The 15,000-nt window shown below is 40.3% G+C and overlaps 1 protein-coding gene across 1 annotated transcript in view; it reads left to right on the top strand.

Annotated features, from left to right (window-relative positions):
- Window positions 1–15,000, top strand: part of LOC138028256 (uncharacterized) — a 53,445-nt gene that overhangs the window by 37,986 nt on the left and 459 nt on the right. Inside the window, exons 21-26 of the mRNA XM_068875727.1 lie at window positions 1,123–1,286; window positions 1,876–2,021; window positions 4,449–4,504; window positions 4,604–4,640; window positions 11,691–11,835; window positions 13,508–15,000. The exon at window positions 13,508–15,000 is cut by the window's right edge and continues 459 nt beyond it. Coding sequence (XP_068731828.1) covers window positions 1,123–1,286; window positions 1,876–2,021; window positions 4,449–4,504; window positions 4,604–4,640; window positions 11,691–11,835; window positions 13,508–13,775 — 816 coding nt within the window. The 3' untranslated portion in view covers window positions 13,776–15,000. The remainder of the gene's footprint in view (window positions 1–1,122; window positions 1,287–1,875; window positions 2,022–4,448; window positions 4,505–4,603; window positions 4,641–11,690; window positions 11,836–13,507) is intronic.

Genomic DNA, 15,000 nt, shown 5'->3' with positions numbered 1-15,000 from the left:
TGAACCGTGTGTTAAATAGGGCTGTTCAAAACAGAGTCCTCATCTTTTGATGTTTCTAGGTTTTCGTTTTTTGACAGCCTCATCATCGTCATCAATGTCATCGTCGTCATCATTATCATCGTCATCGTTATCATTATCGTCCGTTATCATTATCTTCGTTGTCAACATCATCATCATCACAATCGTTAGTATTGTCATCATTGTTATCGTCTTCGTCATCATCTCTTTCATCATCGTCTTCGTCATTGTCCTCATCAATAGTGTTATCATCATCATCGTCATTTTTGTCATCACATCACTGTTGTCATCATCATCATCGTCACAATCGTTAGAATTGTCATCATTGTTATCATCATCTCTATTATTATCGCCATCGTCTTCATCATTAGTGTCATCATCATCATCGCTATTTTTGTCATCACATCACTATTGCCATCATCATCATCATCATCATCAATGTGATCGTCATTATCTCCATCATCATCGTCATCATCATCAATGTGATCGTCATTATCTCCATCATCATCATCATCATCACAATCGTTAGAATTGTCATCATTGTTATCATCCTGGCCCGGGTTGATCGAAATATGGTTAGCGCTAACCAGCGCTAACTACCGTGGATACCTATAGGTTTTGACAGCTCTTAACCAACGGTTACCTCTAATCAGGCTTCGAGAAACCGGCCCCTGGTCATCATCTCTATCATCATCGTCGTCGTCGTCGTCTTCATCATTATTATTATTATAATTATTATTATTATTATTATTATCATCATCGTCGTTATTTTTGTCATCACTCTTGTCATCATCATCATCAAGGTCATCGTCATCATTTTTATCATCCTCGTCATCATGAGGTCTATCATCATCATCATCGTCATCATTATTTTTATAGTCATTTTGGTCGTTGTCATGCGATGGCATATCGGATTTGCATTGTAATATTTAGCGGGACACAATTTGTACATGTACTGAAATCACCAAGTGTCAAAATTACCTTTGTCCGCGTCAGCGTTTATTAAAGGGTAAAGGAGCGACAGCATTAAGTATTCTAACCGCACAAACTCTCTCGTAAGGTTTCGTCTCAAAAAGTAACTTCGCTTATATGCCGATTTTCCAGGAAACAGTCCATCATCACATTCACCAAGGTATCGATCCAAATGCTAAGGACAACGCAGGCTGGACTCCGCTACACGAGGCGTGTTCGAGAGGAAAGACTGAAGTGGTGAAGGTTCTGACAAAGTACGGTGCTGATGTGAACGCCTGTTCAAATGATGGGATAAGGTAAATCTGCTAGAGTGATAACCTTGGGTGGTTCTGCGACTGAACACATGCGCAGTGGCGATAGACCACTTTCATAAATGGCGACCGATTTGATATTGTATTGTATTTATCTTAATTGGACCTACTGGCCTCATTTTGGTTAACATATTTTTTTGAATTTTGCGCATTGCAGCGAGGCTAGAAAGGATTATCAGTAATAAAACAAAAGAATATTTTATCGGGCCGCCATTATGAAAAAGGTCTATAACACCTATAACACTTGCCTCACACCAATGTGTCTCTGGGTCGATTCTCGCACGCAACTATGCTTCAAGAGATTTTCCTCCGGGTACTCCCGTTTGTCCCTCTAAGATTCTAAGAGCGAAGCATTCTTCCTGTGTTGCCGTGAACCATTGTCGATAAGAAATAAGATTCTGTGCGATTCTTAGAGATTTTCACGGTCGCCAGTCCTTAACACCAGCGCGTTATTCCGCAGCATACTTCGGAGCGAACACGCAGCACTATGTCATTGTTTCATGATGGCTTTGGTGCGATTCTTATTTAGGGTGGACAGTAATACATGTATAATGCTTTTTCTTCTCCTCTTCAGGCCTATTCACGATGCTGCGGAAGGTGGTCATGTAGATAATCTAAGACTCTTACTGTCTTACGGTGCAGACCCACTGCTTGCGACGTATTCTGGAAACAGTGCACTCAGTTGTTCCAAAGAACCCAACTCAAGGTCTTTTTTGGAAGGTGCGTGGCGCGTGACATGCTCAGAAGCATGATGAATACAGTATGGGTTATTGACTGTCTCATTGACAGACTCAAGTGACTGTACGACCGACTGACTAACTGATGGTAAAATGCGTGGCTGACTGAGTGACTGGCAGACAAACTGACCGGCTTTTGACTGAATAACTGTCTGACTGACTTTTGACTGAGTGGCTGTCTGACTGACGGGCTGACAAACAAAATGACCAGCTGACTGACTACAGGCTGGCCCAACAACGTGACCGACAGACAGCCTGGCTGACTGCCTGCTTGATTGACTGGATGTGTAATAGAATTACTTTACCGACTGACTGCGTGCTCGCTTGCCTTTTGACTGAATAGCACTTTACGGTGGTTGTTCAGTATTAGACTGCTCATCCTGTACTGCGCATATGATGTGTCAATATTTATAAATTTCTCAAATTTGCAACTTTGTAAATGTGGCGTAAGGGACTGTGCAATAATTATCAGGAAGGGGGGGTCCTAAAATGAGCTTCACCAAAGGAAAAATTAGATAGGTCCCCCCCTCCAGCAGCGTCAAGATTAGCTGTGACCCCCCCTCACGTTCTCTCAAAATTATTTTGTGCCCCCCCCCCCCCCCCCCTCTCTAACCCGTACCTTAAGATATTGAAAAACTTGAGAACAGATACCAATATGTTTTATCCGACAACCCTGCTTGTGCAGGAAGGTTTCTCCGAGAGGATTACAAGCCAGCTCCCCATGATGACAGCAACATCAGACGTTGCAAACAAGAGGCAAATGATATCCAGGACAAGCTTAATGCTGTCGTAACCAAGTTAGAAAAACACTGAAGACTGGCCTCAGCTGTTTACACAATTTTAATGCTGAACAACGTCATTCAATAAAGTCTCAAGTCGGTTTAAACGTTCTGCATCTTGTAGAAGACCTGGATAGGGTGATAGCTAAATATAAAGCGACATTTCCTATTGGTGCCAAATCTAAAGCATCCAAATCAAGAAAAAAGAAGGAACAGAAGAAAAAAAGGGAGGAGAAGAGGATTGCTGCCTCAGAAAGCCGTAGGACCCGAACCTGTATAATTTTTCGGTCTTTGGGAGGTGAACCCATTGATGACAACTATGAAACAGAAGTATGTGGCATTCCTCAGCTAGAAACTGTAGACCTAGAAACCCTCTCGCTGTTTAAATCAAGAACAGACCTGGCATGTCTGCGGGACCTCTTAAATGCCAAATGTTTTATTGGCAAAGCTCACAACGTGGTTTGTGACTTCTGTGCATGAGAGATTGTTTCAATCTATCATATGTTGACATTCTAAATAAGTTAAAGCATGTGTTTATCTTGATGCAATATTTAGACATTATGGATAGTCAAAGGCGTGGCATCTGTCTATTTGGAAAATGTTTATTTATTCGTTATCGAATTTGTGAAATTTAATTAAGACCCCCCCTCAACTTACTTGAGAAATCTAATGTAGAGCCCCCCCCTCCTTTCCATTATTTTAACTTAAGGCCCCCCCCCCTCTGGTTTTAGGGCCCCCCCCTCCTGATAATTATTGCACAGTCCCTAAGTCGATCATACATGCTGGAACAGTTCTCAAAACACATGAGAGAAGTTGTTACTTACCCATAACTCTTTGCGAATAAGCGCGCGCATTCCGAGAACATGGCAAATTTTGTTGTTTCGATCTACGATAATCGAGATAGACAGGTACGATGGTGTTGTACTGTTAAACGAGCACGGTGACCTGTATTCTTATTGCATAATTTTGTTGTACAAATTATCCTCTTTAAATAAAATTTAAAAAAAAAAAATTATCGGAAGGAAAAAAAGATATAGCTAAAAACGTACACAGAGCCCCTTCCCAGGGATGTAAATTATGATCTTGAAAACAACGACTCGAGAAGCGTTTTGAGTCGATGTTGTTTTAAGTTGAGTGATTTTTCCATTAACTATATAAGACAGTGTTCCATATGTTCTAGACTTTCTACCTATCAGGTGTTTTTTCAAGTGTTTCTTTAAAAACCCTCTAGTGCAGCTACCGCAAAATGTACCGTGAGCCGATGAAATAACGCGCGTGTTTAGTATCAGTACAGGCATCAATGGGGTAAGATTGGCCCATTATATGTCTTAAGCAAGCACGGTGACATGTCTTTTTTATTGTAGTTCTAAAAAAAGGGGATTAGTAGGGAACATTCAGGGGAAGTTTCAAGAAAATCATTCGACAACTTTTTTTTTCTGAGCAATCACCTTAACTGGTGCCTGTTAGTGTAGACTATAGACTATTGTAGTCATGGTGTTGATTTTTACGAGGCTTAATATTTAGACATCATTTTTGAAAACCACCGCCTATTAGTGACACATATAACGCTCCCCTTTGGTAATCCTTTTGCGTTTGTCATCGAGCTCTTTATAATCTTTGATTTTGTACAGGTTTTTTAGAAGATATGGATTTGAAGACCTTCCCGACAACTACAAGTGACTGCGAGGTGCTTACACGTTGTTCTTAAAGATCATTTGACGACTTAGGTTTGTTTTTATCGTCGGATTTTGCCACAGGAATGTCTGATCTTTTTTCTTCTTTTCAGGGATGCTGGGAGTTTAGAGGATCTTCATCTTTCTTGGGTAAGCTAGAAACTGCGCGTTTTTATAACGGTTAAAACACAAAGACCCACCGTTAAAGGCTGGGTGCCTCAGCCACATGCAGATGATTTGCTCTGTGATAAATTGTGCTAGAAAAAAAGCGCGTAATGGCAATGCGTTCGAAATATGTTTTTTTTTAATCTGTGGTTGGTTCTTTTTTTTAAAATCCCCCGTCCCTTTTTCTCGCGCTGGAAATATCTTTTAGAGGTTCCGTCTTTGTCGTGCTGCTTGTTGATCACGGTCATAATCATTTGTGCGGAAAGTGGCTATGTCACGCAAAATGATGTAATTTTATGACAACCAAAAAGTAGAATAAAACATTGCAATAACCTCTTAAAACTGTTGAACAATATAAAAGAACTGATGCAAAAAAAGGAAATAGAAGCATGGGTGGACACAAATGGATAAGATTGAAACGGATTGCATTTGGGTAATTTTGAAAAGAGTCTGAGCGACGTTTTTCAAGTTTATGACAGATCGCCTGGATAAAGGTCGTTTTTGCTTTGAATTATCTTGTTTGATGTAACGATAATTCTATCCGTAAAGGAATTTGACATTACCATTTTCGAGTTTTAAACTCGTGATTAACTAAAGATTTCCCCTAAACACCCTAAAACAGCGCGACATCACCCCTTAAAATGAATTTTGTTAAAAAAGCAGAACGTGAAGCGATCGCATTTATCGTGCACCTTTGGGTTTAAAAGCTGTGGGAGAGATTTTGCATCGCGTTAACGACAAGCGGAAAACATCAAGTTGAAATTTGCTTTGCTCATAGAATTTAGCTTGATTTTCGTTCGTTTTGATGCCAGTTGGTCACAGATATCGAGCCATTTCTCAAAAGAGAGAGACGTTTCACGTCAACGCAATGCTTACTTTCTATCAATTCGTAACCGACGCTGTCTACATTTCTTGAAGTGTGTGTATTTGCCCGATGTTTAAGCCGTAAACTACTCAACTTTGAGTACGATCGAATATCCCATATACCAAGCTATTGGGTCATTCTGTATTGTAATGACACACGAGCCTCGGTTTAGGTTCATTTCTTTAGTAACAGCTGTTGAATTGCTTGTCAACCCGACTACTGCATCTTTTCTTTTTCTGGTTGTCACGCTGGAAGGCGTGCCTTGATACCACTCGTTCTTTGCTTTGACAATGGCAGATGTTTTTACAGTTACCGCAAAGCTCTTTACCAACTACAAGTCACTGGACTGTTATAGGGTGCAACTCTATTGTATTAAGGAGTAGGCTTCATTGTTTCCGTTGCATATTTTTTGTGCTTATTGTTTCCTGAACCAATCACGAGAGACTTTGTAAGAGTTACGTCCTGGCTAATTTTTAGGCTGGTCACGCAGGAATGCGTGACGAATGCGTGGGGATGAGCAACTTCTCGCTCTTTAAGTTTGCTTTTTATAAGGGCATTCGACTGAATTATTTATCCCAGCAGCTTATTGGAGTGATTCTTCGTCTTGCGCAGTGCAAAATCGTTCCGTAAAGTAGAGACGTCGATTTAACGATAATAACGATATCATTGGTATAACGAACGAATTTCTTGACATAACTTACAGTGAAATGCATAGAACCTCTTTCCAAGGAAACCCCGATATAACGAACTACCCTTTCCTTGTAGCTTGCGAAGTTTGTTTCTGAAGAAACTGTCGGACAGCGTCAAGGGGCCTCTCTGCAATTTAACCCAATGACTCCTATGAATGGAACTTAATAGATTTCACAAATTTGTAGTTTCTAAAGAAACTGTGGTGCTGTGTCGGTTGGAGAGTGAAACTGGAAAATTTGGTTTTATCAAACGTGTTGATAAAGGTCGAAGTACCACCGCGAACGATTTGGAAAAGTGACGTTTCGAACGTTAGCCCTTCGTCAGAGCGAATAGAGGAATTGTGGGTGTTGTTGGTTTTTATGCGGGTGTGGGGGAGCTTTGCTTTTGGTGGAAATATGGTAACATGAATTTGTGAATAAATTAATGGAATGAGAGGCGTTCATTGATTCCGTGAGGATAGAGTGTACCTAGTTACAAGATGAATTTTTATTCCAGAAACTTACGGCTTTTTGTGTTTCCGTGTGTAAAGATAGGCCACAAATTGTCATGTTGTGGTGGGAGTGATTGGGAAGATTAAAATGGCGCACAACTGGTTTTGATGCGTCTGTGTCGTTTTTTTCTACATCTGGTAGGTGTTCGCGAAAGCGGTCCCTCAATCGTCTCCCTGTTTTGCCTATATAGGTCTTCTTACATAGTGTGCAGGTTATGCAATAGGTGACATTTGCGGAGATGCATGTAAAGTGGTCAGAGATTTTAAAGGATCGGTTTGATCCTGAGACTGATGCTAGAAATAAAAGGACAAGTTTTGCATCGTGTGCGTGCACATTTGAAAGTTCCCGGTTGGTTGTCAGACTTGAGTGCGCTCCTAACTACAAAGTTAATTATGTTTTTGTCGCGTTTGAATGAAATGAGTGGTGGTAGAGGAAACAAATGTTAAGTTTCGGGATCATTGCGGAGAATTATGAAGTTTTTTAGAATGACATTTTTGACTGCATGGTTTTGTGGATGGTAGGTGAGGGTGAATGGAATTCTGTTGGTTTCTTCGTTCTGTGACGTTTGTAGTGCGGTTTCTCCATCGATTTCTTGGGCGCGGTGTTTGCCTGTGGTGACAGTCAGGGTAGCCACGTTTTTTGAAAAACTGGCACATTTCCTCGCACTTGCTGTGAAAGTCGGACTCGTCAGTACAGAGGCGCCTATTGAGAGAATAGGATGGCGTTTTTTACGTGTTGTGGATGAGAGGACGAATGCAGCAAGTAGTTATGGGAATCTGTTGGTTCGTAGTGTACGCTTGTTGATAAATTGTTGCCGTTGACTTATGAGAGCAGTCCATTCTCCTTTAGAAAGGTTGGAAAGTTTGGTGTTGCGATTGAAGTTTAGTTTATGAACATCATGGCGGCATTTTTTGATGAAAAAGTCTATCGATGCGAATTAGCCTTCTGGCGGAGTCCAGCGTTTCAAAAACGTCTTTTTCTGTAGTGTCGGACTGGTCTTCTTTTTCATGGAAAAATGCTTTTTAATAGATTTTACTGTGTCTAACGCCAGATGATTTTACTCGTCAATGCGAGGCAATCAATGGGTTAACAATCCCTACATCCACTCAAAAACTGTGTTCTGTATAATTCGATCTGAAGAAGCGCTCGAAACCTCTCTATGGCACCAAGTGCTCTTTGGCGTTACAAAGCTTTTGCTTTCATGTCCAAATTGAGCACTCTACTAGGATGAGTCATTGCCGCTAGCAATTGCGCATGCTTACTAGCTCGCTAGTTTGAGCATTCTGGCATTGCTTAGATGTACCACATGTGTGGGACATTTGGGGTGGCTTTTAAAGCTTAACCTCCTTTCAAACCAGACTAGACCCTCCGTGAGGGTACACTGGGTTGCCTGTGGTACGTGCAGCGTTCCACGCAATTTTTTTCAAGTTGGAGGGGAGGGGGGGGGGTGACCCAGAAGTCGTACCAGAAGTCGTACCAGAAGTCATACCAGCAGAGGCCCTTTGGCTCACAGGTCTTAACACGTTCGTGCGACGAAACAGATCCTTTTGTGAGGTTAAAAACCTGGCGACCGGCCTATTAATTAATCATTTGTCAGAAAGAAGAAATTCCTGTCCTCTTTAAAAAAAATTGACACGCATTGCTTACGTGTGGTAGTGAAGTAACACAGCGATTTATTCCATAATGTCAACTGAACTGTGTGTTGTCTTCCAGGAGCTTCAAGTTGTCCTTGCGTAATATGTAGCTCTAACAGTGCACGATATTGTTTTGGTATTGTGTATCATTGTAGTGAAATGGTAGAAGTCTTGGGTAAATAGCCTGAGAAGACATGTGGTTACTAGCAAAGTACTGAGCCCAGAAAGATTGAAGAAAATAAATGGGAAGTGAAAAACATTGTCTTCTGGGATGACATGTTGACCGTTGTCTTTGCGTAATATGTAGGTCTAACAGTACACGATATTGTTTTGGTATTGTCTATCATTGTAGCGCCATGGTATAAGTCTTAGATAAATAGCCCCTTGAGAAGACATGTGGTTACTAGCAAAGTACTGAACCCAGAGAGACTGAAGAAAATAAAAGGGAATCGAGAAACATTGGCTTCTGGGCTGACATGTTGATCATGCAACTTCTTTCCACCACAAGTGTAAGCGTGCACTGACAGCATCTGACAGCATCTGAAAGCTTTGTAAACAACAGTTGAAAGCTGAAGTAATTCCTATTCGGCGGGGTTAGTATCTGGATGGGCGACCTAAGAAATATACCACTCAGTAACAGAAGCATAGGACCGAAAATTCTATTTTAATGCTATCAAATGCGAACCAAGCAAGATACAGATTTTGTTAGCTTGCTTTATCCAAAACAAATATTGATGTAAAAGTAAATAAATATGGATACACAGTTTTTAAGAAGAGCAGAAGGAAGTTTCAGGACGGTCGATCGAGCATAAAATATTTTGCCATCGGTAATAAAATCTACGACATGAAAACAACATTTATTTTGAACCACGAATATAAAAAGTTACCATCAGCGAAAAACAGTTTGGGAGATTTTAGTTGTTTTGTTGTAATTGTACAAGTTTGGCTGCACCGAGTAAATCGCACATCGAATTCAGCGAGCGCAGTGATCAAGTTACCGCGTTATTTTACCGCGGCATGTTTACTCGCGAAACAGTGAAGCATCTGTGTCAAATGATGCCAAGCTACCGGGTTTTTGTTTTTGTTAGTTTTCTTTTTATTTCGATTGTTATAAATTTTGACAAGAAATGTGCGAATTCAACACAAAGATCACAATCGCGCAACTCTCAGAGGTTGACCATTGTTTCTGGAAAATCAAAAATTTACTCTCCAAGACAAGGTTATTTATCACCAGGTAATTCCATCGTTTTGGTAATAGCAGCTACTTTATTATTCATCAGCGTCACAATCTTTTGCCGATTTTGGGGGTCATTTTGTTGAAACTCAAGCACGCTTCCAACAGACCTGTTTATTTTCGTGACTAATGCGTTACCACAAAAATTCTCCCCGTATCACATTTCAACACATGTATGCAAATTTGCTAAGCTCGAAAATTACACAACATGATAAATTTACAAAAGCTAGAAATTTCACAGAAATATTTTCCAGCGAAACATTTATTGAAACAAGCAACATATTTGCTATAAGAGGCAAGAAACCCTTCCTATTTCAGTTGCGTGCGTGCAAGCGAAACAAACAATCACAAAGCATATGCAATTAAATAAATTTCTGACAGTTCACATTCAACCCTTTTCGAAAGAACCTTGACCGTAAATAATAAAGCACAAAAGAGACAACAAGCTTTCATTCAAGTAATTTTTCACTGTCACATTTCCAAATATTTTACACCTTTGCTGAGTTGAGTACAAAATACCGGTAAATGTAAATTGTCAGACAACTAAGATGCGACTTGAGTAAACACTGTGATGCATTCTTGTTGGCGTTCGATTCCTTCAATGTTAATTTGTTAAATCATAGTTAGTAACTATGGTTAAATCCATAAAAAAATTGCTATTTGATTTCCGTGTTTTATATAATACCAAGTTAGTAAAATATTAGAAACAAAGCTCACTTGATATCCAAAGGCGAAAAATGAAATTGTTGTCGAAGACCATTACTCGTCTCTTACAATCCAGATATTTATTTTTCAGCGCTGTCTTGCTCATACAATTGACGATCCATTCTTGAGCTCCATGAGGGTATATTTTGTTTAAAGATCCACTAAAACGCCATTCACGTCAATGACTTATTAGTGAAATTTCCAATTGTTATACTGGAAGACTGTGCAGAGTTGAGAACAGGTAAATACAAATCTGACAAATAGCGAGACAACTGAGATAACAGATCCACTATATGGATTCCTTATCTGTCTTTGTTGAACCCACACTGAGTTACCAGAGAACTGTTCATTTGGTTTGAGTGTTGTACAAAACACTACGCTTGGCAAAATGTTAGGAAGACTGCTCACTTTGATTACGGCTCGACGGGCGACAGATTGTTGTCGAAGTCCATTACTCGTCGCTTCTAACATTCGACCGCCTGTCCTGTCCAGTATCCAATTCGCTTGCCATTATTGAGCTTCATTAGGGTACATTTTGTTCAAAGATCCCCTAAAACGCCATTCGCGTTACATGACTTTCGACGCCATTGCCGGTTAAGTTAATCGTTCTACTGTGTCCACCAGAGAAATCTACGCATTTCCCACTACCCTCTCGATCCTAAGAAAATACGCGTAGAAGGCTCTATGCACAAAGACACCACTTAGCAGGGGAGTGACAGGCAGGACTTTTACCGACACGGAAAAAAATAAAAAAAAAAAAAGAAAACGAAAAATTAAAAAACGACGAAATTAAAGACAGATTCCGACTGGGTTGGCAACCCAGTAATAAGGTCCAGAAGGCCGAAACAGTACTGTCTGCAGTTACTATGTATGTATAATTTGCATGAACATAAGATGGGGTGAACTGTTCTAGTGTAATCGAAAGTGCCGTTATTGTACTTTTCGCTCGTTCGGGCTTGTTCAGCAATACTGTACAAGATAATAAATACTTGGAATAAAAATACGTAAAATTAATCTGGACGTTTGTATGTAACAAACAATGGAAAAATAAATAAATACAAATGATAGATAATTATCGTAAAACAAAGCTAAAGGTAAAATACAGGTTAAAAATAGACTATAAAATATAAAGCCATAATAGGTAGCTAAATGGGTGTTGATTGAGACGATAACTAAGCTAAAAATAAAAACTAAAAACTAAGTCCTATGGTTAATAATTAAGAATGACGCTGAGAGGCTGGCTTGATGTTAATTATAGCGAATCCTATTTTTCGAATTGAACTCTGATCTTTTGTTCAAACCAAATAGTGCGAGGGTGCAGAGTTGATCGTGGTTTCCTTGTTTGTCTCGACTGTAATTGAGAAATTTCTTATGGCGAGCTTCGATTTAATTTAATGTTCTTGTTTCCCTCCGTAGATGAATCCCCTGATCACACTTCTGGTATATTTGAGGGCGTTCCAGTCGGCAACAGCTCTCTGCAGGGAGAGTTTGAAATGTGTGATCGACCGCATCTTCCAACCTACAACCTTCCCGTGATGACTGGTGAAGACTCGACTTCCGGGTAACTATGATCTTCGCATGAAAGAATAAATTATCTCTTTGACCTCTCACTGGCTGTAAAATCTCGACTTTTGTAGTTACATGATTAAAATAATGTGGAAACCTGGAAAGTTACGGAATTTGGGAATTTAAATTTCCAGGCCTTGAAAGTTATGGAATGTGAATGTTTGCCATGGAAACTCATGGACATTAATACTTTCTATGCAAAAGAAAAGAAGAGTTTTTGTTTTGGACAGTAAAAGGAACAAAGAAAAGAAGTAGTCCATGAAAGTTCTCTTAGAAGGAAACGTTTCTTTGGCAATCATTGTGAAATGCTCTGCTATCCTATAGTATACGTGATTTTTTGGGCCTTTTTATTTTTATTGTAGTCTAGTTTTCTATATTTTGGGGGCGTTTTTAATAAAACAATTATTCCACTCGCGCTTGTTGGATATGAGATGATTATAGCCAACTCGGCGCTACGTTGGCTATCTATCATCTCATATCCATCGCGCGCTCATGGAATAATTGTTAAATACTACACTATACTATACTTTACTATGTTCTTTTGTACCTAATGTACTTTACTTTCCAAACTACACCACACTGCAAGTTTCAGAAAACCACTACCGTAAATTCTCTATTAAGCCCCCACCCCACCCTCCCGTTATTTTTCTTAACCAAATCAATAAAAGATTCACTGTATTACGTAATTTATCACGACAGTAACACTTCATGTGGAGTGATCCGGTATGGTTTATTCATGTGCTGGAAGTTCGGATTTGGTTCCCACAAGTGAATAAAAAATGTTGCAAATAACTTGTACAATGCGTATAATATCATTCAAATCTCCATAGTAGACAGTCATAGAGCACTTTATGTGTCATAAATAGCGACCGATGTAATACTCTATTGTATTTATGTTAATTTGACCTACTTGCCTCATTTTGGTTAACATATTCTTTTGAAATTTTCGCGTTGCAGCGAGGCTAGAAAGGCTTATTAGCATTAAACCAAAAGAGCATTTTATTGGGCCGCCATTATGAAAAAGGTCTATTGCCCTGGTCCAAAACAGGAAATAGGGACCCGTAACTCTTCATCTTTTTTTTTTTTTTTTTTTTTTTTGCTACCAGTAATGCGTTTCGCAAAGTTAAATAAGAGCCCCCTCTTCCCCCCCCCCTCCCACCCTCAAACGCGTTCGAAAAAAATAAGCCCCCCGGGGGACATAATAGAGGATTTACGGCGTCTACGTATCTATGACACTGCCCCATACCGTACCATACATACCACGTTACTATACTTTTTCTCCTTCTCAATCCATTCATCCATTCATTCATCCATCCATCCGTTAGTCAATAGACCTTATTCTTGTCCTCATAATTAGAATGGACTGAGCCTTGCGATTGAGGCACATACAGGGCAAACAATTTGCATTCGATAATTTGCCACTCTTCGGCCTCAATCCTTTCCTCGTGGCAATGCATGCAACCGTAAGAGTACAGTTTGGCCTATTGAAGGTCCTGGAAATTACAAAAGAGTCCTTTGACAGTGTGGTCTAGAAAGTGGTGTAATTTTAAAATCTTGAAAAAAAAATTGACCCATTTTTTTTGTTCATTTCGGCGACGACCTAACGAAAGCAGTGGACCTGTTCTTTTGTTTCTTGTAACTTTATTTTCTTTGCCGTCTCTTTGTAGGCGACGAAATTACGTCCTTCTTTCCGACGTCCTAGAACACCTTAGAATTGGTAGAGGGGCCCTGGTAAAGAAGGCGAAGAAACTTGATATCCGGGAAATGTCCTGGTCTAAGTTCTTAGCGGAAATCGCCGACAGACCCTTATGTATTCCGCCGAAGTATTCCCCTCCGGACTGCACTGCCCAAGAAGGGGTCGCTGAACTTGTTCCGGTTAATTACAACCTTCGACGGTTACTGAACATCAGAGTGGAAAGCGTAATGATGACGTAGACGTAGCCGCTCCTTCCTTTGTTAAAAGGACAGACGTTTGTTCTCTCGTTCACCAAGAAATGGAGTAAAAGCTAAGGTCATTCATTCCCGGTTAAAAGCGGATGACGAGAAGATCTTCAAGTCGGCCCTGTTGTGAGATTCAAGGTTAATTTAAAGAAACCGCGGGATTCACAGCGTCCGGCTTTGAAATATTAAACAGCTAGACCTGCCAAAACACGTTTTTGAGCTCATTAGCTCTAAATGCATTGTTGTGCACGGAGTGACGGAGAAGCTCTTGACAACGAACACCTATGGTCGTCGCGGTTTCTTGTAAAAGAAAGGAGGTCGGCAAGTTTTTGGTCCTGTTCTTTGCGCAGGATTACGCTCCTAATCGAAGAAAAAACGTTAACCATTTTAAGCCTGAGGGACCCTCCATTGACGAGTAAATTCGTCTGGCGGTAGACAGAGTAAAATCTACAAGTGGCCACTGGGAGTTAAAAGGGTTAATCTGGCTTCCTCAGTGTACGGAACGGGAGGATTACGTTGTGATTTGACTCGACCCTAAATTATTGCTCTTTGGTCACGAGAAGTTACCGATGTTGACTGCAAAACGTTTAGTTGTATTTTCCACCGTTTTCTTGTTAGCGAGCAGTTGCGGTATGTTCCGGTGGCAAGTTTCACTCCATGTTCTTGTGTTTGACTTTCCTTGATGATTTCAATTTCCCCCATTCTTCCTCCCTCGGGCGTATTGTTTGATTTGTGACTAAGACCCAATTCACACGGTACCGGGGGAATTTTCTACCAGTTCAAAATTTGTGCATTTAGGGGTTCCGTTCACACGGAACCACGCCAAACGTACGTAAATTTAGACGCCTCGCCGTTGGAAAATTTCAACGCCTAAATCGGGGACGAATTTTAGCTGGTAAGGTCGAAAAGTTAGCCCGTCCACTGTGAACACCTTGACTGTTTAAATTTTTGCACGGCAAACGCGTGGTTGCATGAATGCGTGGTAACTCAGCATCTGTTGTTAGCCTTTCTCTTTCTTGACTCCATTTTGGATTTCGTAAAGTAGTGCTCTGCGCATGGTCAGATGGTAAAACCTCTGACAAAGCTCAAACTTTACTAAGGTTCGTCAGTTCCGTGTGAAGAGAGCGAAAATATTGCACGGTCCCGTGCGAACAAAATGGCCGGTGAAATTTTTCAACCGGTAGAAAATTCGTCCGGCACCGTGTGAATCGAGCCTAAG

This window comes from Montipora capricornis, chromosome 13 (genome assembly GCF_036669925.1).
Source record: "Montipora capricornis isolate CH-2021 chromosome 13, ASM3666992v2, whole genome shotgun sequence".
NCBI classification, from domain to species: Eukaryota; Metazoa; Cnidaria; class Anthozoa; order Scleractinia; family Acroporidae; genus Montipora; species Montipora capricornis.
Note: the sequence above shows the minus strand (reverse complement) of the source record. Positions and strands in the feature narration are given on the sequence as shown.